At 39.4% G+C, this 23,225-nt stretch overlaps 1 protein-coding gene across 5 annotated transcripts in view; it reads left to right on the top strand.

Moving 5' to 3' along the window:
* The window catches only part of LOC126769436 (pyruvate carboxylase, mitochondrial), a 48,943-nt gene that overhangs the window by 24,341 nt on the left and 1,377 nt on the right, over window positions 1-23,225 (top strand). For 2 of the 5 annotated variants that reach the window (XM_050488228.1, XM_050488227.1), the window contains exons 3-24: window positions 214-362; window positions 1,590-1,730; window positions 4,664-4,779; window positions 5,326-5,420; window positions 5,684-5,852; window positions 7,080-7,186; window positions 7,774-7,898; window positions 8,311-8,520; window positions 11,052-11,142; window positions 11,496-11,631; window positions 12,184-12,366; window positions 13,939-13,953; window positions 14,319-14,369; window positions 15,587-15,836; window positions 15,968-16,115; window positions 16,334-16,593; window positions 16,660-16,874; window positions 18,008-18,218; window positions 18,508-18,714; window positions 19,161-19,269; window positions 22,437-22,562; window positions 22,798-22,959. In XM_050488228.1, coding sequence (XP_050344185.1) covers window positions 214-362; window positions 1,590-1,730; window positions 4,664-4,779; window positions 5,326-5,420; window positions 5,684-5,852; window positions 7,080-7,186; window positions 7,774-7,898; window positions 8,311-8,520; window positions 11,052-11,142; window positions 11,496-11,631; window positions 12,184-12,366; window positions 13,939-13,953; window positions 14,319-14,369; window positions 15,587-15,836; window positions 15,968-16,115; window positions 16,334-16,593; window positions 16,660-16,874; window positions 18,008-18,218; window positions 18,508-18,714; window positions 19,161-19,269; window positions 22,437-22,562; window positions 22,798-22,959 — 3,276 coding nt within the window. The remainder of the gene's footprint in view (window positions 1-213; window positions 363-1,589; window positions 1,731-4,663; window positions 4,780-5,325; window positions 5,421-5,683; window positions 5,853-7,079; window positions 7,187-7,773; window positions 7,899-8,310; window positions 8,521-11,051; window positions 11,143-11,495; window positions 11,632-12,183; window positions 12,367-13,938; window positions 13,954-14,318; window positions 14,370-15,586; window positions 15,837-15,967; window positions 16,116-16,333; window positions 16,594-16,659; window positions 16,875-18,007; window positions 18,219-18,507; window positions 18,715-19,160; window positions 19,270-22,436; window positions 22,563-22,797; window positions 22,960-23,225) is intronic. The other 3 variants (XM_050488229.1, XM_050488230.1, XM_050488231.1) reach the window with 3 other exon arrangements.

Raw genomic sequence — 23,225 nt, 5'->3', positions numbered from 1 at the left:
ACCAATGCGCCACCAACCTTGGGAACTAAGATGTTATGTCCCTTGTGCCTGTAATTAGACGGGTTCACTCACCCTTCAAAGCGGAACACATCAATACCAAGTACTGCTGTTTTGCGGTAGAATATCTGATGAGTTGGTGGTACCTACCCAGACGAGCTTGCACAAACCCCTACCACCAATAAAAAATATAATAATATAAATTTCTAATTTCAGGACTCAAAAACCGTCGACTATAAACCAATCAGAAGTGTGCTGGTCGCGAACAGAGGAGAGATCGCCATCAGAGTTTTCAGAGCATGTACGGAATTGGGTATACGATCTGTCGCCATTTACAGCGAACAGGATCGTCTGCAGATGCACAGGTAGATCTTCAGGCTATTGTCATATTATAAACTTGATATGTATGGACTACTTACAAAAGTGAAACTAATTTTGAATTACAACCAGTATTAATAACATAAATACACAGACAATCGAAGGAGTGACGATAAACAAACCTTAAACCTTAAATTTACACATTCCATACGATTTGTGATTAGTTCAACTAGAACTGTTCGTCGACAAACAGTTCTTGATTAATATATAATTATTTATAATGCAACAATATTCAACTCAACTAATGACATTCACTTTTAATTTAACTTCTACTGCTTCGATAATAATTTCGCCGAAATTCAAGACGTAATTATATTGCGAATCCGTAATGAAAATCATAGATTATACAAATCTCCAAAGGTATCGTAAATTCAATGTAAATGTGGTTTATTTGTCTTTATTCCTCTTGTGGTCGGAAGAGGCTATACGCTGCACTACGCTGGAAGTTATATTAGTAGACAATACAATAAAAAAAAGTATTATAACTAGTAGAATCAGTTCTTAAAATTATTTTCAGCCCGTTCCTCGACATGTTTAATCAAATGGAAATAAATACTCGTCCCGTAATTGTGGAATGAAAAAAATAGCTTTAGCGTATCTGGTTGCGATGGATAAACGTTTTTGTTAACAGAACTAGACCTCTTTTGATAAAATGTCGTTGACAACATGACAAAAGTTCATTAAACTTACAGATAAAACTATAATACGCATAAATGTTGCCCGAATATAAAAAATCGTTTTCAGATATGACGTGTTATCAATGTTAATTAAAGTTAATCTTTAAAGACATCAATAATTTGTGATGATAATAGTAAGTGTGATATGAAATAACAAATAGTAATAAATAAAACATTAAAAGATAAAAATATTTTGTTTCCCAAGGTCTATTTTAATATGATTTCTTTTTAATGTCATAATGGCAATTGTTATCGAAATGTATTTATAATTATTACAAGCCTCTTGCTTGTATTAAAAAATATAACGTTCTTATGCTTAAATAAAGAATTGTTAAAGGAAACAATTAATTTGTCATTTAATTTTTTTCGTATCAATAGTTTAATTATTTATAGTTTTTTTTTTAACTCGAAGGTATGAAATAATACATATTTTGAATAATTTACAAAACGATTAAAGATAAAATATATTTTGTGTATGAATTTAAAATAAACTAATATAAATATAAAAACATTAGAAAATTTATAATGAAATTGCAGGCAGAAAGCCGACGAATCGTACCTCGTTGGCAAGGGACTACCCCCAGTCGAAGCGTACTTAAGCATCCCTGAGATCATCAGGGTAGCCAAGGAGAATAATGTGGACGCTGTTCATCCCGGATATGGCTTACTATCCGAAAGGTATGATATATAAATATATTATTTCTACTTGTGTGCGGGTGGTGTATTTGATGTGTGTGTGTGTATGTGTTAATTTGATTTGAGAAAAAATATTTGATGTCTTCGCTTAAGTATTTAATAAACAGTCGAAATGCTAACTAAGCCTTCTAGCCTTGTTCTAGTCTAAACGATAGAAAATTATTACCAACAGTATAATCATCTGAGCTATGTTTTGACTTTGGTTGTATGCATATAACGTGTCTATTTAATAATAATTATACACAGTAATTATAATAATTTAGAGATAAATAATAATGTAAACAACAAACATACGAACTTTAATAAGGTATTGGTGAGGTCGTAAGGTTCAGTTTAGCTTGTGCCGGCGGATCAATTAGAGAAGCACGACTTTCCTTCGTAAATGTATATTGGCAACTAACTTAATCGTAAAACAGAATCACCAGATATTAATAAATTATTGAAATAAACTTTTACTGCAATTCTCTCTTAAATATAACAATTCTAACTTCTTTGATTAAAGAACTGAATATTTTAATTATAAAAATGAAGCAAACGAGATATACGACCAAACAGTTGCCCAGCAGCCGTGACCTCCTTGCGCTTGAGCACACTGGTTGAGTAACGGTTTCCAGTTACTGATTATTTAGTAACAATAATTATGTTTGAATTATGCTTGAGAGAAAACAAAATCTTACTATTTATTAGTAAAATACTGACGAAATTAAAATTAATTTGACATATAATTTAGACTAAGCCATAAAATGATATACACTGGCCTCCAAAAAAATCGACCCACCTACATTTTTTGTAAAAAAGCTATCGTATGGTTTTAAACTACCACATATTTATATTTTTAAGATTGATAATGAAAAAATGCAATTGTAGGATTGTACAAAAACAGAAATAGTGCGCAAAAAATAGGTTTTTAGGTAAATATGTGACAAAACACGAAAACACAAAATTTTACGCAATTTTATTTTTTTGTGTACAAAACGATTATGCCGTATGTTTTTAAATTTGGGTGCCTAAATCTTACTTTAATAGGGAGTGTTTCCTCCTCTTGACCTAATCACTGCCTGCATACGCCTATTAAGTGACCTGATTAGCTTTTTAATGTCTTCCTGTGGGGTCCGTTGCCCTTCTTCAGTTAGGGCAGCTTCCAGTTGATTCTGGGTTTCTGGAATTGGATTTCGTGCTCGAACCGTACGTTTTAGCTGGTCCCAGAGGTGCTCTATCGGGTTTAAGTCCGGACTATTGGCTGGCCACTGCATAACTGGAATTTCGACTTCCCTGAGATAGTCTTTAACAATTCTAGCGACGTGAGGTCGTGCGTTGTCGTGCATAAGTTGGAAATTATCCCTAATATATCCAGCGTAAGGCATCACATGAGGCTCCAGAATGTCCGTTATGTAAGTTTCAGCATTAACAGCACGATTACGGAAAAAAACCAGGTCTGTGCGTCCCGTCAAAGAAATACCTCCCCAAAACATTGTAGAGCCTCCACCAAATCGGACTGTTTCTCGAATGCAACACTGAGAGTAGCGTTCTCCTGGCCTTCGCATGACGTTACGTCGTCCATCAGAGCCTACTAGAGTCATTCGGCTTTCATCACTGAACAATACTGTCTCCCATTGGTCCAGTGTCAAATCGACGTGCTGCCTAGCAAATTGTAGTCTTGCTTGTCGATGGGATGCTGTGAGTTTTGGTCCTGTTGCTGGCTTGTGAGGGGTTAAGTTTTGCTCTCGAAGTCTTCTTCTTACAGTATTTTCACTCACAGACACTCCACGACTTTCTCAGAGTCTACCTTGAACGTCAACAGCCGAAAGATGTTGGTTTCTTAAAGACGTCAAACCAATAAAACGGTCATCAGTCGGGTTCGTGACACGCCCCCTGCCAGATCCTGGTCTCCGGCGATACTCCCCAGTCTCCAAGTAGCGTTTGTACACTCTTCGCACCGCTGAACGATTTAATTTTAGTGTTCTAGCCACATTTCGCTGACTTAACCCCTCATGAATAAGAGCTACGACTTGAGCAGCTTCTGCTTCAGTAGTATCCATTTTTTATGTTTAAACTTATTAAAATTATTGTTTCAACAAAGTTTCATACACTTAATCAATAATAAACATCGAACCGAGATGACTCCGCGTTAAGAACTGGAAATAAACTAACCATGCAATTTGTGCACAAAGTAACGTTTTCTTATCAATACTTTAAAAATATTCCAAATATCCTCAATAACACTTACAACTCCTCCAAATCAATATCAAGTGGGTAATAAAATGTTAAATGTATGTCCCATAAGTAAAACAATCCACCTAGGTCGTCGCATAGTTAAGATAACAACTTTGTAAGTAAAAAAATACGGGTGGGTCGATTTTTTTGGCGGCCAGTGTATTTATATTAGCCTTGTTTTGTATAACAAGTCAGTTTACATTCAGCTTTTATTGTTGGGTAGGTTAAACATTGCAACTGAATTTTGAACCACCTTTGCTACAATTTTGCCGGTACTTTCGGTACTTATGACAAAAAAAATATTTATTTTATAAATTAAAAAAAAGTAAAGAATCAATTTTTAAAAATATTGTTTATTATATATATATATATATATATATATATATAGTATTTTGACGAGCCGGTTGGCGTGGTTGGTAGATACTTGCCTTTTCACGCCGAAAGTTGTGGGTTCGATTCCCACCCAGGACAGACATTTGTGTGCATGAACATGTCTGTTTGTCCTGAGTCTGTGTGTAATTATCTATATAAGTATGTATTTACAAAAGAAAAGTAGTATATGTAGTATATCAGTTGTCTGGTTTCCATAGCACAAGCTTTGTACAAGCTTAATTTGGGATCAGATGGCCGTGTGTGAAAAATGTCCCAGAATATTATTATTATTATTATATATTTTGAATTGAATGTTTGTTTTTTTTTAGATCGGATTTCGCCGATGCCGTAATTAAAGCGGGCCTTCGATTCATTGGACCGTCTCCATTAGTCGTCCAACAGATGGGAGATAAGGTTGCTGCCAGAAAAGCCGCTATTGAAGCCAGTATGTTCCATTGAAACAGAACTTTTAATATTTTAATAGCCATGATAACGTCTAGGCGATTAAAATATAATATTTTTGATATTGATCGTTTTGATGTTGATAAATTTTTCTTTCTTTCTTTATCTATCTCTACAGAATCTAAATTGCTGTCTCATCCGCTAAATATGGTACAAAAACTTAGAGAGATAGTTGATATGATTTCGTAGTCATTTATTAAAATTAAACTCGTATCGAACTATTATGAACGATAATTTTGCTTTTGTAAACGATCTGTAAAATATGTATTTCATTATTAAAGTGACCATAGAGCTAGTCTATGCATGGAAATATGATGAATATTTTAGTTTTTTTAATGTACTTAATTTTTTTATGCATACCTCATATGTCGACTCTAATACTCGCGATAATAATATTGAAATAAGTAATGTTTCCAGATTTTTTTTTAACATTATTAACATTCTAATTAAAAATATTTTTATTAGACATCGTTCAAAATGTTTCAAATATTTAAAATAATTGAATTAAATGTAATTATTCAATTGACAGAGGTACCAATCGTTGCGGGAACGGACGGGCCGATAACGACGAAAGAAGAGGCGCTCGAATTTTGTAAGCAGCATGGTCTTCCGGTCATATTCAAGGTATTTTATTGTAACATACATAGTCTAATGCAATTGTACTAATTATCATTATTACTTACAGTCCGATAATAACAAACGGAATATCTCTATTGAGAAGTCGAATGGGTCTATTTTCTATTGGTTTTTTGCATATCAATTTCTAAATCAAACGATTGGATCCTTCTGAGTCGTCATTTTAAAGTTCGAGCAGGAGGTTCTTCACAAAAGAGTTGTGAAATGAAATGAAATAGATTATTGACTGAACAAGACGTGTCGGTGGTCAGGCGGCGTACGGCGGCGGCGGGCGCGGCATGCGCGTGGTGCGCGAGATGGGCGAGGTGACGTCGGCGTTCGAGCGCGCGTCGTCCGAGGCGCTCGGCGCCTTCGGGAACGGCTCCATGTTCATCGAGAGGTTCATCGAGCGCCCGAGGCACATCGAGGTGCAGCTGCTCGGTGAGTTCCCCGAATTGACGAGAACGCCACTATAATAGCTCTCTCTCTCTTTCTCTTCCTTTTTATCTCCCTTTCTCCAGTCGTTCCTAAACTCCTGAAGACCATGGTCCTGGTGGTTCACGCTCATATGAATTATTTGCTTCCATCCATCTGTGGATACACAGATTAGCAATTGATCTTTGTGGTGGAATAAACTCCAAATCGTCTAAAGAGAAGGAAAGGCCTCAATTAGGCAAAAGGCCCAGCAATTAGTGCTCAAATAATATCCACCTCAAACAAAAAAATGTTTCGAATTATCATTTTAAAATGAAATAACATATATACATACTACTTTATTATGTCTGAAACTGTTTACACTATAGAATGAAATATAATACGATAGATAATTCCCTTATACGCTGACTTTCTCATGTTTACTATTACAGAAATAAATTTAATCTAATTTAATATGACAACAAAGTAATTACACTATGATTAGACTTTAGCTTGCAAGGTGTATGATAATTGATTGTATAAACATTTGCTTTGAAATAAATTTGTTAAACGATATTGTCTGTGTGGCCGAAATCGATACAATATGCCTTTAACGATTTATTAATGAAGATTTATTTTTATATTTTACACACGATATTTAGACGAGCCGGTTGGCGTGGTTGGTAGAACCTTTGCCTTTCACGCCGAAGGTTGTGGGTTCGATTCCCAGACGTTTGTGTGCATGAACATGTCCGTTTGTCCTGAGTATGGGTGTAATTATCTATATAAGTATGTATTTACAAAAGAAAAGTAGTATATGTAGTATATCAGTTGTCAGGTTTCCACAGCACAAGCTTTGTACAAGCTTAATTTGGGATCAGATGGCCGTGTGTGAAAAATGTCCCAGGATATTATTATTATTATTACGATAGTTCCCATTATTTTAACGACAAAAAAATAACGAATTTAACTTGCAGGCGTTGATTACATAATTTGGATTCAGTATAATTTGTTAATTACTATTGTATACGAATAAAAAATCCGCTTACACACACACACACACACACACACACACACACACACACACATAAACACAATGTGTTATTTATAAAGTAATCGATATATTTTTTATTTTTTCCAAGCCAACGTTGCGATTTCGAATTCCGAATATTCCGAATTCCGAACGTGTGTTTGAATTTTTTGTACCCTTATTACTCTAAAGTTATTCTTACTATTATAAATTCATAATAAAAGGTGACAAGGCTGGTAATGTCGTGCATCTCTACGAGCGAGACTGTTCCGTTCAGAGGCGTCACCAGAAAGTTGTGGAAATCGCACCGGCGCCAGGCTTGGACCCTGAGGTATGAAAATAATGTCCAATATTTAATAAAATTCAATTAATAATCAATAAATGTCAATAATCGTCCCGAAATTGATGATTCAGACGTCACGACAAATATGAAGCGACGATATACGTTACATACAGGGAAACATTACGTATACAAACGCTTTATTCGAATATGACTTTGAGAAAGTTTAAAAAACAGATCAAGCACTGTGATTATTTATCCTCAAGTTTATTTTCGTAGGGCATTGTGAGAACCATGTCTGGGTTGCCACCACACACTCATCAGATACTCTACCGCCAAACAGTAATATTTAATAAAATACTTAGTATTGCGTTCTGGTTTAAAGGATGCCAGCCAGTGTAACTAGAGGCACAAGGGATATAACATCTTAGTTACCAAGGTCGGAGGCGCATTAGCAATGTAAGGAATGGTTAATATTACTTACATCGTCAATGTTTATGGGCGGTGGTGGTAACTTACCATCAAGCGGTCCATTTGCCTATAACATAAAGTTTGAGCAAAATTAACAAAATGACTTCCAAAAATGAAATGTATTTCAAAAAAGACATGTTGGTTTTTAAAGTGTAAACAATTCCCAGATCCGCAATCGTATGACGGACTGCGCGGTGCACCTCGCGCGACACGTGGGCTACGAGAACGCCGGCACCGTGGAGTTCCTGCTGGACGACAAGGGGAACTTCTATTTCATCGAGGTCAACGCCAGGTCCGCTCACTCTCACACTCACACTCATTGCTGTTCGTGTTGAATAGGAGACGATACTTCACAGTCAAAAATTAAAAACAATTGTTTCAAATAATAATAATATCCTCCAGACCGATTTTGGCCACGATGGCCAATCTTAGAAGAGATTAACCAACTGTTTTTTCAAATATTTGTACAACAACACACCCGTACATTGGCATCTATAAATGTGGAAATAACACGTTTAATATAATTTGATCGTGTTATTGTAATCATTTTATTATAAAATCTTGAAAAAACCTTTGAAGGCGAATATCTATAAGATATTACAGTTAATTAATAATTAACTGCTCAGTCTACTGTAGCCCAGCAGTGGACTAGCTTTTAATTTAATAAAAAACTCTTGTTTATAAAATACGTTTCTTACTTCCAGGTTACAAGTAGAACACACAATCACCGAAGAAGTGACAGGTATCGATCTGGTACAATCACAAATCCGCGTGGCTGAGGGGATGACCCTCCCCGAGATGGGTCTCACCCAGGACAAGATTCACGCTCAAGGTTACGCTATACAGTGCAGAGTCACTACAGAAGATCCAGAAAACAACTTCCAACCCAGCACTGGGAGAATTGAAGTATTTAGGTGAGCTTAAGTCGAGTTGTCTGTGTATATAATATAACTGGCAAATGTGTGTGTGTGTGTGTGTGTGTGTGTGTGTGTGTGTGTGTGTGTGTGTGTGTGTGTACATTACAGTTTATCAGTAATTTATAGAAAACGATAAGGTAATTAATTATGTCCGTTTGTTACTAAATATATCACTGGTGGTAGGGCTTTGTGCAAGCTCATTTGGATTTGGATGCACAGCGCATTGTACAGATTGGTCATGACCTTATTTCGCATCCTAGGGGCTCCCGTAGCTTCTGGCGTCTGACCAAGTCTGTGCAAAACAATTTCTGCCAACCTTCGCTGCCACCGCTCAGAAATCCGGACGGATCGCTAGCTCACAGTCTGCAGGAGAAAGCCGACCTCCTGGCTAAACTTTTTGCCGACAACTCTGTGATCGATGATTGTAGTGCGCAGCCATGTACAGCCAATACCTTCATGTGGCCACACGATGCCTGACATCAAAATCAGGCAACGTGATGTGCGTGCGGAGCTGCAATCACTTGATATACGGAAAGCTAGCGGTCCTGATGGAATACCAGCCATTGTGCTGAAGAAGTGCGCGGCGGAGCTGTCTCCTGTGTTAACGCGCCTGTTCCAACTTTCTCTCTCTTCGGGATGTGTGCCGGAGGCTTGGAGAAGAGCAAATGTGCAAGCGGTTCCCAAAAAAGGGGATCGGTCTGACCCGGCAAATTATTGACCAATAGCTATCACCTCGGTACTTTGTAAGGTGATGGAACGGATTCTAAACAACCAACTGATCCATTACCTAGAAGATCACTGTCTAATTAATGATCGTCAGTACGGGTTTCGACCAAAACGGACCACAGGTGATCTTCTAGCGTACGTAACACACCTCTGGGGTGAAGCTATCGACAAGCATGGAGAATCGTTGGCTGTCAGCCTCGATATCTCCAAGGCTTTCAACAGGGTCTGGCACAGAAGTCTTCTCTCCAAGCTACCGGCATATGGTCTGCCTGCTCAGCTATGCACCTGGATTGCCAGCTTCCTACACAAGCGTAACCTTCGTGTTTTAGTAGATGGTTGCGCTTCACAATTCTATGTAGTGAATGCTGGGGTCCCCCAGGGATCTGTGCTATCTCCCACACTCTTTCTTTTGCATATCAATGATATGCTCTCTCTTGGGAACATACATTGCTATGCAGATGATAGTACAGTGCATAGTGGATACCACGGACGCGCAGGGGCTGGGCGGGCGGAAACTGAGGAGAGGCGGAAGGATCTTGTCATTGAACTCGATAGGACGTTAGAGCTCATCGCCAAATGGGGCTCTGATAATCTTGTTGAGTTTAATGCCAAGAAAACACAGGTATGCGCTCTCACAGCGAAAAAGTCACCATTTTACCCTCATCCCTCCCTCTGTGGCACACCGCTGATGATACAAAGCAAAATCGTCATGCTGGGGATGGACGTTCGCTGCGACCTTAGTCCAAGGGATTACATCAAGGCTATTATAAAAACAGCTTCACGGAAACTCGGAGTTCTGAACAAGGTGCGGCGTTTTTTCACGCCACAACAACTGTGCCTGTTATACAAAACACAGGTACGGTCTTGCGTTGAATATTGCTCACACCTTTGGGATGGCTCCGCTAAGTACCTACTGGAGGCCTTGGACCGGTTGCAGCGACGTGCAGTACGCATTATTGGCGACGTAAAGGTCACAAACACCCTTGAACCTTTACAATTGCGTCGCGAGATAGCAGCACTGAGCGCTTTCTATCGACTGTATCACGGCGAGTGCTCTGAGGAATTATTCTCTCTAAATTCTGCTTCCCCCTTCCTTCTTAAGTCCACGCGAGCTGGTTCTCGATGTCACCGCCTAACTGTGACATCAATTCCATCGCGAACAAAGAAATTAGGCAACTCCTTTCTTTGTCGCACTTCCAAAAAATGGAATTCCTTACCAGCTCACGTGTTCCCCTCCTCTTACAACCCGGGTTCCTTCAAACGAGGCGTGAAGAGGCATCTTGCGGGCCGGCAAGGCGGTGACGGCTAGTACAGAACATTCTTCCCGACTGTACTGGCCGTCGTCGCGTTTGGACTCTACTACCACTTAACATCAAGTGGCGTAGAGTCATTTGCCATCCCGGACATATAAAAAAAAAGCTCGTCTGGGTAGGTACCACCCACTCATCAGATATTCTACCGCAAAACAGCAGTACTTGGTAATGTTGTATTCCGGTTTAAAGGGTGAGTGAGCCAGTGTAATTACAGGCACAAGGGACATAACTTCTCAGTTCTCAGGTTGGTGGCGCATTGGTGATGTAAGCGATGGTTAACATTTCTTACAATGCCAATGTCTATGGGCGTTGGTGACCACTTACAAAAAAAATTGTTTTTGTTGTTTTAAAAAAAATTGTATCGCGGCACAACTGCGAATAATATATTTCAGATGCTTTGAACAAAGAACGTCTTTTGAAATCGAATATACTTTTGAAAAAAGAATGTTTTTTTTTTAAATTAAGTTTAATAAAATGAACCGTTCACAGGTCCGGGGAGGGTATGGGCATCCGTCTAGACTCGGCCTCGACGTACGCCGGTGCTATCATATCTCCGTACTACGACTCTCTACTCGTTAAGGTAAGACGTTAAGATTATTTTTAATGACGTCATTCATCAATCGTTTTACATTAGCTTTGAAGATTATGTATTTTGTTTTGCGCCGCCATTTATGAGAACGAAAATTTTATGCTCTTTGTGCTACTAAATAAATGAAAATATATATTGAAATACTGGGTTATTGTAATGATCTTGGCTAAATAGGAATAAATACCGCAAAATTTTTCGATAGAAATTAAAAACAATGATATATAAACATAACAAACGGTATGTATGTATTCATATTATTAATATAAAAAACCTTCACAATTGATTATTTGAACATAAACAGTTTTACCAATAAAAGTATAGTTTCATTATTTCTTAATTTTCAGGTAATCTCCCACGCACAAGACCTGTCGGCGTCAGCGGCTAAGATGAACCGGGCGCTTCGTGAGTTCCGTATCCGAGGCGTCAAGACCAATATACCGTTCTTGCTGAATGTTTTGGAAAACCAGAAGTTCTTGAATGGTAAGTTGTTTAAAAAATTTAATATAATAATTATAAATATATATCTGATATTAACTGTATTTAAATTTGGTGCTAAACTGGTTCAAAAAATATATCATAGATTTTTCTTTTCTTGCTTCTATAATAGTTATGTCAACAGCAAAAGTTCCAGTACAGATAAGGTCTAAAAATTTTTTTTTTACATAGATGATTGTGATGATATTAATAATAATAATATAAAATAAATTTGATAAAAGAACACGTGTTCCCTCCCTCTTATAACCTGAGTTCCTTCAAACGAGGCGTGAAGAGGCATCTTGCGGGCCGGCAAGGCAGGGGCGGCTATAAAACATTCTTACCGACTGTACTGGCCGTAGTCCCGTTCGGACTACTACCATGTACCATCAAGTGGAGTTAAATTTTGTTTTACATTTGCCTTTCCGGCAAATATAAAAAAAAAATGTTTTATGTCTTTCTTATGTCATCTGTAATTTATATGCTGTGCAATAAAGTATTAAATAAATAAATAAAACGTCATAAGGGATTAGAAGTAACTAAAATATATATTATCAGGCGCTGTCGACACATACTTCATAGACGAGAATCCACAACTCTTCATGTTCAAGCGGTCCCAGAACAGAGCTCAGAAGATCCTGAACTATTTGGGCCAAGTGTTGGTAAACGGGCCCGCCACGCCGCTGGCCACCAACATACCCCCCTCCGACGTGAAGCCGTACATACCACCTGTGCCTTTGGGTAAGTGCTTATAAACTTGAAATTTATGAATCTATTATTCTTATATAACAAATTTATATACAACATGAATGTTTTCAATGAGTCCTGTTTAAAATAGCAAATTCTTAAGCCATATGTGAATAAATATCTTATTCGTCGCATACCAATATTTTCTCATACAATTTATTAGTTTTAACTTAAACATTTATCATATTTTTATTATAGTTTAATATGCTACAAACTTTTATATAAATATATAAAGAATAAATAAACCAGTGTATTTGTTAGTAACATTTGTTGCTAACATTGGTACGTAACAACTAAGACTAAATGGTAACTTTTGTTGGCAATTTTGCTTTTTCGCCCTATTATGGGCGGAAATTATGCTAGGCTTGCAGTAATTTAGGTGTATCGCTATTAGTATTCGCGCCATTTTTAATTATCTTTAATAGTATTTCTATTCGTAATTCTTTTCCTAAGAAATTAAAGCATATATATTGCAAAACGGCAATACTTGATATTGTTGTGTTCCGGTTTGAAGGGTGAGTGAGCCAGTGTAATTACAGGCACAAGGGACATAAAATCTTAGTTCCCAAGGTTGGTGGCGCATTGGCTATAAGCGATGGTTGACATTTCTTACAATGCCAATATCTAAGGGCGTTTGGTGACAACTTACCATCAGGTGGCCCATATGCTCGTCCACCTTCCTATTCTATAAAAAAAAAAGCGATATTTAACTTGTTTTGATTACTTGATTGAAACTAGTAAATGCAATTGTTTATTAACTAAAGTATTGCCCACTACAAAATACTAGACTATATATTACTATATTTTTAAACCCAATTGTGTATTTGAATTATAAATACTTTTTAATTATCTTTTTATTTTTTTAAATCCATAAACCATAATTATACGTTATTAGTTAAAAAAACGCGCCGAACAAAATTAACATTGATTACGAATTGGATTTTATTTTTGTAATAATTAAAAAACTAACGAGTTTTGTTTTGTCTGTGTGTACGTACATACATTTATACTAATGCATATTGTGTTGATTACATTTGAAATTCCGATTATAAATTACACAAGTTTTCATGTTTTAACTAATTTCATATCATTTTGATAAAACTTCGTATGAAATATAAATATGAGAATACTTTGATGATGAAATATAAGTTGCATTTTTTAGCGTACGAATTCGCAAGCAGAATATAAAATTAAAATTATGATACTTAATAAGCCGAGATTGCCCAGCTGTAAGAACGCGTGAATTTTAACCGATGATCGTGGGTTCAAACCCGGGCAAGCACCACTGAATTTTCATGTGCTTAATTTGTGGTTATAATTCATCTCGTGCTTGACGGTGAAGGAAAACATCGTGATGAAACCTGCATGTGTCTAATTTCACTGAAATTCTGCCACATGTGTATTCCACCAACCCGCAGCGGCGTGGAGGAATAAGCTCCAAACCTTCTCATCAAAAAGGGAGAGGAGGCCTTAGCCCAGCAGTGGGACATTCACAGGCTGTTACTAATACTGATACTTAATTGATTGTCAAATGGTATTGATTCCAAAGAGTGAATTTCTTTTCAGTCCGCTCTGGTCATGGTAGGTTAAATGATTTTACTTAAAACCTAGTATTCTATTTCTTTTCGCGGCAAAGCCAGCTTTGTATTTTTTTTTTTGCGCATTAACTATGAGCACTGCAAATTAAAACATTTCAGGGTTGGAGTTACTCGTCGTATAATAATCACATTCGACCGAACACTTGTGATAAAACGTCTAATGGTCAAAGTTTCACTTAACAAAACGGCCATTTTTATCTGTTTGTTTTAATTGTGTGCGTTTTTCGACTAACAATTTGAAGGGCCATATTCTCTGTGCATTTTTTTTTATTATTATTTAAAACCATTTTGTGCGTACCTCGCTAACATTTTCACTAAATCATTTTTTTTACTAATCATATTTTTCAGACCTTTCGCCTGAGGCCATTAAAAAGCAAGAATTGACAGGCGAAAACACGGGTAAGGCTGATTTTTGTAACGGCATTTATTTATCAATTGTGACTCAGCGTGCCTTTTCTTGTCGGGATTTTCATTTTACTTGCATGACATGTGTTCGAAATAGTACTAAATGTTCGGATTTATTCTAAATACATAATAACATAACATACAATTAAAAACAACAAAAAATAACGTAATTTTAAAAGTGACTAATTTTTAATGAACATAATAAATTATTACGCGTAGTTTATACTATAATTAAGTTTACGCAATATCTACGTATGTGATGCAAATCATTTGTTTCAATAATAATAATAATGTCCTCCAGACCGATTTCGGCCACGGCGGCCAATCTCAAGAGAGATTAGCCAACTGCGCAGGAGATATTATAGTGCACAAGTGTGTGCGCAAACACAGGTGCACTCTCTATTCCCTAACTCTCAAAATCCGATGAGACGGCAATCCGACACGACCGGAAAGAGTTCAGGCGCAGGACCAACGGCTTTACGTGCTTTCCGAGGCACGGTAGTGTGTACACTACACTTCCAACTTCCACACTCTGGGCTGCTACTGAGAATTTTCTGACAGAAAAACCCAATAACTTTTTACTGGCCCGACCTGGGAATTGAACCCAGGACCTCCGGGTCTGCGGCCTTATATCAAGCCACTAGACCAACGAGGCAGTCAAATTTATAAAACATAATATTGCATAATATATTATTTTATAAGTTTGTCCTGATTTAAAAAAAGATTTTCATTTTACATCAATAATTGTTTTGCGTTACTGTATTTTTAACTTTATTTATATTATCGATAAGGTTTAAAATAAAGATACGCGTTGTCTATTACATATAATATTGAAACTAAATGAGGTTTATTTTATTTAAAGATTTAAAATTAATTGATCATGTTAATGGATTATTATACTTATTTTGTTGGATAATATTTAATAAGGATGTTATTATTGAGCTACGCTTTATCTCTTTCTTTCAAAATAAAATAGCTATTTCGCAAATTATGGAACAAAAAAACAGTTTTTGTAAGGCGGAGAAATTTTTGGATGATTATTTTTATATAATATATGTATGTATGATACAAGCTAGCTAATACTATTTACTAAGATTCAATAGTATTGTCGTAATAAAAAAAATAGCCACAGAATTTAATCAATATTATATTATCTGTCGTCCTTAATGGAAATCGAAATAAAGCAAGCGACTCCGCCTTCGACTTTTTAGCGGTAAAACCCCCGAAGGGATTCAAAGAAATCCTCAAGGAGGGCGGTCCGGAGGCGTTCGCCAAGGCCGTCCGCGAGAACAAGGGCCTGCTGCTGATGGACACCACGTTCCGCGACGCGCACCAGTCGCTGCTCGCCACGCGCGTGCGCACACACGACCTGCTGGCCGTCTCCCCCTACGTGGCGCACAACCTGCACAACCTCTACTCGCTGGAGAACTGGGGGGGCGCCACCTTCGACGTTGCGCTCCGGTAAACGAACCGTTTCATAGTGCTTATGTGCATAAATCGCATTTAATTCGCATGTAATTAATACGCCAAATAAGGCTCAAACTTCAACAATAATAAAGAATGTCACTTTAATGCCCCTGATCGCCCGTCAGGTTTCTCCACGAGTGTCCTTGGGAGCGGCTGGAGGACATGCGTCGTCTGATCCCCAACGTGCCCTTCCAAATGTTGCTCCGTGGAGCGAATGCCGTCGGATACACGAACTACCCGGATAACGTCGTCTTCGAATTCTGCGACATGGCCGTAAGTGGAAATCATATATTTAACAAACAATAAATTGATCGTTAATGTTTACGACAAATATTGACGTTCGTATTTTGAATTTTTATATACGATGAAAAAAATCCTGATATAATAAAAAAAGTAGATAATTATGTGCTCATAAGCTTTAGAGATAAAAGTAACCAATTAATTATATTGAACTTCTAATTATAATACTAATATAATTCTTTTCGTCTTAGGTAAAAGCCGGAATGGACATATTTAGAGTTTTCGATTCACTAAACTACCTGCCGAACTTGATCCTCGGCATGGAGGCGGCGGGGAAAGCCGGCGGAGTCGTCGAGGCCGCCATCTCGTACACCGGAGACGTATCGGACCCCAGCAAAAAGAAATACGACCTCAAGTACTACCTGAACCTGGCCGACGAGCTAGTGAAGGCGGGCACGCACGTGCTCGGCATCAAGGACATGGCCGGCCTCCTCAAGCCGCAGGCCGCCGAGTGAGTAGCGGAGCGGGCGGGGCGCGGGGCGCGGCGGGGGCGTGCTGACGGTGTGTGTGCCCGCAGGCTGCTGGTGTCCGCCATCCGCGCGGCGCACCCGCGCGTGCCCATCCACGTGCACACGCACGACACGTCGGGCGCGGGCGTGGCCGCCATGCTGGCGTGCGCGCGCGCCGGCGCCGACGTGGTGGACGCGGCCGTGGACTCCGTGTCCGGCCTCACCAGCCAGCCCAGCATGGGCGCGCTCGTCGCGTCGCTGCAGGGCACGCCGCTCGACACCGGTGAGCACCCGCGCGCAGCCCCTTGTACCCTCCCGTGATTGAACTGTAGATCCAGATTTTCCGACCGTGCTTATCGTAGCTTGTGGTATAGTTACTCTTGTGATTTCAGTAGCCAGGTTAAAATAGACTCCTGAGCACGGGCCGTCGAGGGGCTCCCGCCGAGATAAATGAAAATTTAAATGATTAATTTTACTTGAAATTTCGAGTTCGTGCATACAGTGCGACGAAATACCGATCTCTTCAAAGAGTTGCTCGGTGCTCGTCGTGAGGTTGCCTGTCTGCCGGTATTCTACAGGAAATATTTCTGAGAGAGTGCTCAGGAACTATTTAATTTGGTTTCCCTGTCACCTTTTTACCACAGAACTGCGAGACATCGAAAAGATCTGCACCTGGTGGTAGAGCTTTGTGCGAGCTCGTAGGTAGGTACCACCTACTCATCAGATATTCTACCGCAAAACAGCAGTATTTGGTATTGTTGTGTTCCGGTTTGAAGGGTGTGTGAGCCAGTGTTATTACAGGCACAAGGGACATAACATCTTAGTTCCCAAGGCTGGTGGTGCATTGGTGATGTAAGCGATAGTAAACATTTCTTACAATGCCAATATCTATGGGCGTTGATGACCACTTACCATCAGGTGACCCATATGCTCGTTCGCCTTCCTGTTCTATAAAAAAAAAACCGCACGTAGTTGACATACCTAAGACACGTACGTAACGATTTGCTTCCTCGTTTCTGATACGCACCGCTAAGGTCGGGAAAAACGGAGGTCGGGAGGGTCCCGACCTCCGTTTTTCCCACTACCTACAATATGGGAATCTTCAAGTCAATAGTCAATAGGCATCTTCTATGCAAGCGCGCTCCACCTTAGACTATATCTTCACTTTCCATCAGGTGTGATAACAGTCAAGCGCTAGCCTAAACATTTAAATATATATATACATATAATTCATAATCGTAATGGTTTTAACGTATATAAGAATGATAGTTTTTTTATTATTCTATTTATTATTTTATATTCCCACAATTAAGATTTGGTTAAATTAACTTATCGAGTACTTATGGATCTCGTACAAAGTCAATTTAGCGATTCAGAAGTTGCAATTTGGATTAATTTTATTTTGATCGTTTATAGGTATACCCCTTCAAACTGTCTCTGAATACTCCGCCTACTGGGAGCAAGCGAGAACATTGTACGGACCGTTCGAATGTACTGCGACCATGAAATCCGGTAACGCTGATGTATACCTTAACGAAATTCCCGGCGGACAGTACACCAATTTGCAGTTCCAAGCATTCTCCCTGGGCTTGGGCAGCCAGTTTGAAGAAGTCAAGAAGGCTTATAGGTTAGCTACTTCGATATATTCAATACTATATATTGTTTTGATAATATTATAACTTTTATTTGTTATATATGCATACGCTAAACATTTAAACAATTATTTGTATAGTCTATAATAATATATACATTTTTTTAACAAAATTGATAAACAATGGATGAATGGATGTTATACGTAAGCACAAAATAAAAATAACCCTCAAGCTTTACGGTATATTCCTGCACCATTGTCCAGAGGCCAGGCCTAGCTTGAATTTCATTTTAATCCGATTATTTATAGGCCAATTTTCTTCCAGAGAGGCGAACCTTCTCCTGGGTGACATAATCAAAGTGACGCCCTCGTCGAAGGTCGTCGGTGACCTCGCACAGTTCATGGTACAGAACAAACTGACAGCCGCAGAAATAGAGGCAAGAGCCGAAGAATTATCATTCCCCAAATCCGTCGTGGAATTCTTCCAAGGTGCTATTGGTATACCGTACGGTGGATTCCCTGAACCATTAAGGTAAATTTAAATTAACTTGTATAAATGTCATCATCACAACTTAATCTTTGTCTGAAATCGCACAATCTTGATATTGCTTGCCTGCTGTTGCTTGTAGCTCATAGTTATGTACAAAATGTATGTACAAAAGAGTAACAAATATAAATAAACTTTGACATTGAATCGAAGCTGAAATAATTGGCCAAGATTTTGAATTACTTTCAATATGAAGCGAAGTGAAATAGTGTTGTATTATAATAAAGATATATTTTTATTATTTCTGTATTGTAAAAATGCCGAGATGGCCCAGTGGTAAGAGCGCGTGAATCTTAACCGATGATCGTGGGTTGCATTGCAAAAGTGCCTTTTGAAAAACTTTGAAAAAAAAAATTGGAATAATTGGATGGATTAATCGGTAAATTAAAATATATACAAAAAAAATTACACGTTGTTATTTGTGATTACAGATCAAAGATCCTTAAAGACATGCCAAGAATAGAAGGACGTCCCGGACAAGAGCTATCGCCATTAGATTTCAGTAAATTGAAAAAGGAAATACAAGAAACCTACCCAGAGGTAATTTAACTTGTCTGAAATAATTCAAATATGCTATTATTATGTTACCAAAAGATCGGAGATGGCCCAATGGTAAGAACGCGTTAATCTTAACCGATGATCGTGGTGGTGGAATACACTCCACCAACCCGCACTGGAGCAGCGTGGTGGAATAAGCTCCAAACCTTCTCCTCAAAAAGAAGAGAGAGGCCTTTAGCCCAGCAGACATTCACAGGCTGTTACGGATTACGTATGTTACCAAAAAATTTGATTGATGTATATCTGATAGAACTTAGAAGACTTCTTAGACGACGAGCCGATTGGCGTGGTTAGTAAATAGTTGCCTTTCACGTCGAAGGTTGTAGGTTCGATTCCCACCCAGGACAGACATTTGTGTGCATGAAAATGTCTGTTTGTCCTGAGTCTGTGTGTAATTATCTATATAAGTATGTATTTACAAAAGAAAAGTAGTATATGTAGTATATCAGTTGTCTGGTTTCCATAGCACAAGCTTTGTACAAGCTTAATTTGGGATCAGATGGCCGTGTATGAATAATGTTCCAGTATATTTATTTGTTTATTTATTTATATTGGCAAATATCGAAACTATTGTTTACTCTTAGCGATCAGTCTCAGCTTATGTTATTATTTTTAGTTCTACATTCTGTTTGTTTTCGATATTCTTATTTCGTTTTTTAACCTTATATGTATAATATTGTTTACATAAATGTGATTTTATTATTATTCCCATAACTTAATCCCATTAATTCGAGATCGACATAGCTTGATATAAAACATTGCAAGAATAAAGATACATCTACATCTGGCCGGGATAGTACACTATATACAATAAATCGTAACCGTAACAGCCTGTGAATGTCCCACTGCTGGGCTAAAGGCCTCCTCTCCTCTTTTTGAGGAGAAGGTTTTGGAGCTTATTCCACCACGCTGCTCCAATGCGGGTTGGTGGAATACACATGTGGCAGAATTTCAGTGAAATTAGACACATGCAGGTTTCCTCACGATGTTTTTCCTTCACCGTAAAGCACGAGATGAATTATAATCACAAATTAAGCACATGAAAATTCAGTGGTGATTGCCCGGGTTTGAACCCACGATTATCGGTTAAGATTCACATGTTCTTACCACTGGGCCATCTCGGCTTACTATATACAATAGTCAAGTCATTATTATTATTATTAAACAACTTTATTGCACACTCACGAGGAAAAAAAAGACAAACAAAAGTAAAAAATAAAAATAAAAAGAAAAACAAAAGTTCAAGAGAAGCCATGCTATCACTCAACTAGTGATCTCTTCCAGACAATCTTTTTTTTTCTCGCAGTGGAAACCTTCAGAAAGGTACCCGGGTCCTATGGGGGTGGAACCGGGGTTATGTGGGTTTCTTACCCACTAAAACCACTGCGATGGCCGTCCTCAGCACGGATCGGAGAGGCTGCGGGATCGTGTTGATATAACGCATCCGCGGCCTCTCCCGTGCTTTGCTCCACTCGTGGCTCGGCGGAGCTCTCATGAGGGGGCGAATTTCGCCCACCCGCACTCCTCGCGAGTGCGTACGGCAGCGCAAGGCCATCACGGCTGCCGTCCTCCACAGGACCGTCTGAAATAGGACGCCACGCATCCACGGCCCCAGGGTTACGCCCTATCTTTTAAGCCCCGGGCGTCTGGGCTATGGGAGGGCCGAGACGACGCCGTCGTCGTCTCGGCCGAGCAGGATCGGCCCTTTCCCGTTCCCGCTCCGCCGTCTCCTACTGAACCATGACGGTCTCACAGAAGGAGGCTACGGCCCTCCACGCCGATTCCCTGCGAAGCATCGCCGACACGATTGCTCGCAGGGACAGGTCTTGTCCGACTTCACGGACCAGGATCTCCCTCTCCGCACTCCACGCGGGGCACACTTCCAACGTATGCTGAGCGGTGTCCCGGTCCGCGTCACAGTGGTGACACATCGCCGTCGATTCGCGTCCGATCTTACACAGGTATTCTCCAAAACAACCGTGACCGGTCATTACCTGCGTAAGTCGGAAGGTGACTCGTCGCTTTCGTCTCATCCAGGCTTCGAAGGCTGGCAGGATCGCTCCAACGACGCGTTTGCGTATGTACCGTTCTTCACAGAGACAGTCGCGCCGCGTCGCAAGAGCCCTCCGGTGTTCCTGCCGCTTCAACGCCTCGAGCACACTCGAAGTGGGCGCGCTTTCACTGTTCTGGCGGAGGATGCGGGTCTGTTGGTAGACCCTCGCATCCATATCCGCCAGAATATCCAAGGGCGGAAAGTGCGCTAGGACGGTTGCCGCCTGGTAGGATATCGTGCGATATCCCCGCACTATGCGGATGGCCACTCTTTGCTGCGAACTTTGGATCTTAGTCCTGCAGCGGCGGACGCCCGATAGTCTGTGAGACCAAACGGGTGCCCCGTAGAGGGCCATCGATCGCACGACACCGGCATAGAGACGGCGAACTTTCTCCCTCGGTCCCCCGAGATTAGGCAGCATTCTGTACATGGCACCCGCTACCTTCTCGATCCGGGGGGCTAGGCGCTCGAAGCCCCAGCGACCATCCAGTGTGTGGCCCAGGTATTTCATGTTCCTGGCCACCTGGACGTATGAGTCACCAACGCGGATGTGCGAGTCAGGCGGTTCCCTGCTCCTTGGCAGTTTATGGAACCATAGCGCTTCCGTCTTATGGGACGCGATCCGAAGGCCCAACTCGCAGATCTTTTCGACGACAGTGTTCACCCCAAGCTCGGCGAGCTCTTTGGTTCTCTCAAAATTCTCCCCCGTTGCCAGCTCCAACGTGTCGTCTGCATAACAGACGATGCTGACACCTTCAGGGAGAGTGACGCGCAGGACTGCGTCATACGCGAGATTCCACAACAAAGGCCCCAAAACTTAAAGACAACCCTGCATTAAGATGCTGGCATGACCTAACGGGCGAGTGCATTGTACATACATATATATAAATGTAAACAATATACACACAAAGATACATATATACATGTTATGACTATAGGCGTCTATGACAGAAAGTGTTAAGGAAGGTTTCCTTAGAAATGCTTCTGAATGAAAATATTCCTTTATTGATGCCCACTTATTGAGAGGGGTGACTCTACATTACCATAAACCAAATACAACTGCATCCAACTAATAATTAAACAATCGTTTTTCCAGGTGACCGATCAGGACGTGATGTCTGCGGCGATGTACCCGCAGGTCGCGAACGACTTCTTCCGTATCCGCGACAAGTACGGACCCGTCAAGCATCTCGACACCAAGACCTTCCTCGTCGGTCCCACGGTGAGCTTTCAGATATTTTTTTAAGAAATAATAAATATTTATGTCATCCTAAACAGCGGAAGATTTAAGGAGTAATAGGAGGGGTAAATTGGTATGATATTTTCTTATAGGTACAAAAAAAATCATACCAATCAAAATTAAGGATATACTGAAAGAAGACGAGTAACTATTATTCTTGTATTTGATAAATCGAATTTTTATGAATCTTTAATTTAAAAATCGTATATAATTCTAGGTCGGTGAAACAATCGAAGTGAAGATCGAGCGAGGCAAGACCTTGGACATCAAGACTCTCGCAGTCTCTGACGAGATGACGGCGGCTGGAGAGCGGGAAGTGTTCTTTGAACTCAATGGGCAGTTGAGATCTGTGTTCATTAGAGATGACCAAGCTAGTAAGGTATACAAAAATGTCGCCGTTTCTATTTATCACAATATACGTTTATATATCTACTCATTAATAATAATAAATATTCATTAATGATTAATTATAAGGGATTTTACAGGATTAATATCATATATATTTATTTTACTTTATTTAGCATTCAGAAGTGAAATTGATTTTATAAAAACCTTGAATTGGTCTTTTTAAAAACAGAACACCAAATAATACAAAATGACATAAATAATTCACTCAATTACTCTTACAAATCCAAATAACACATT

This window comes from Nymphalis io, chromosome 7, assembly GCF_905147045.1.
Source record: "Nymphalis io chromosome 7, ilAglIoxx1.1, whole genome shotgun sequence".
Taxonomy (NCBI): Eukaryota; Metazoa; Arthropoda; class Insecta; order Lepidoptera; family Nymphalidae; genus Nymphalis; species Nymphalis io.
This window is presented reverse-complemented; position numbering and strand designations above follow the sequence as displayed.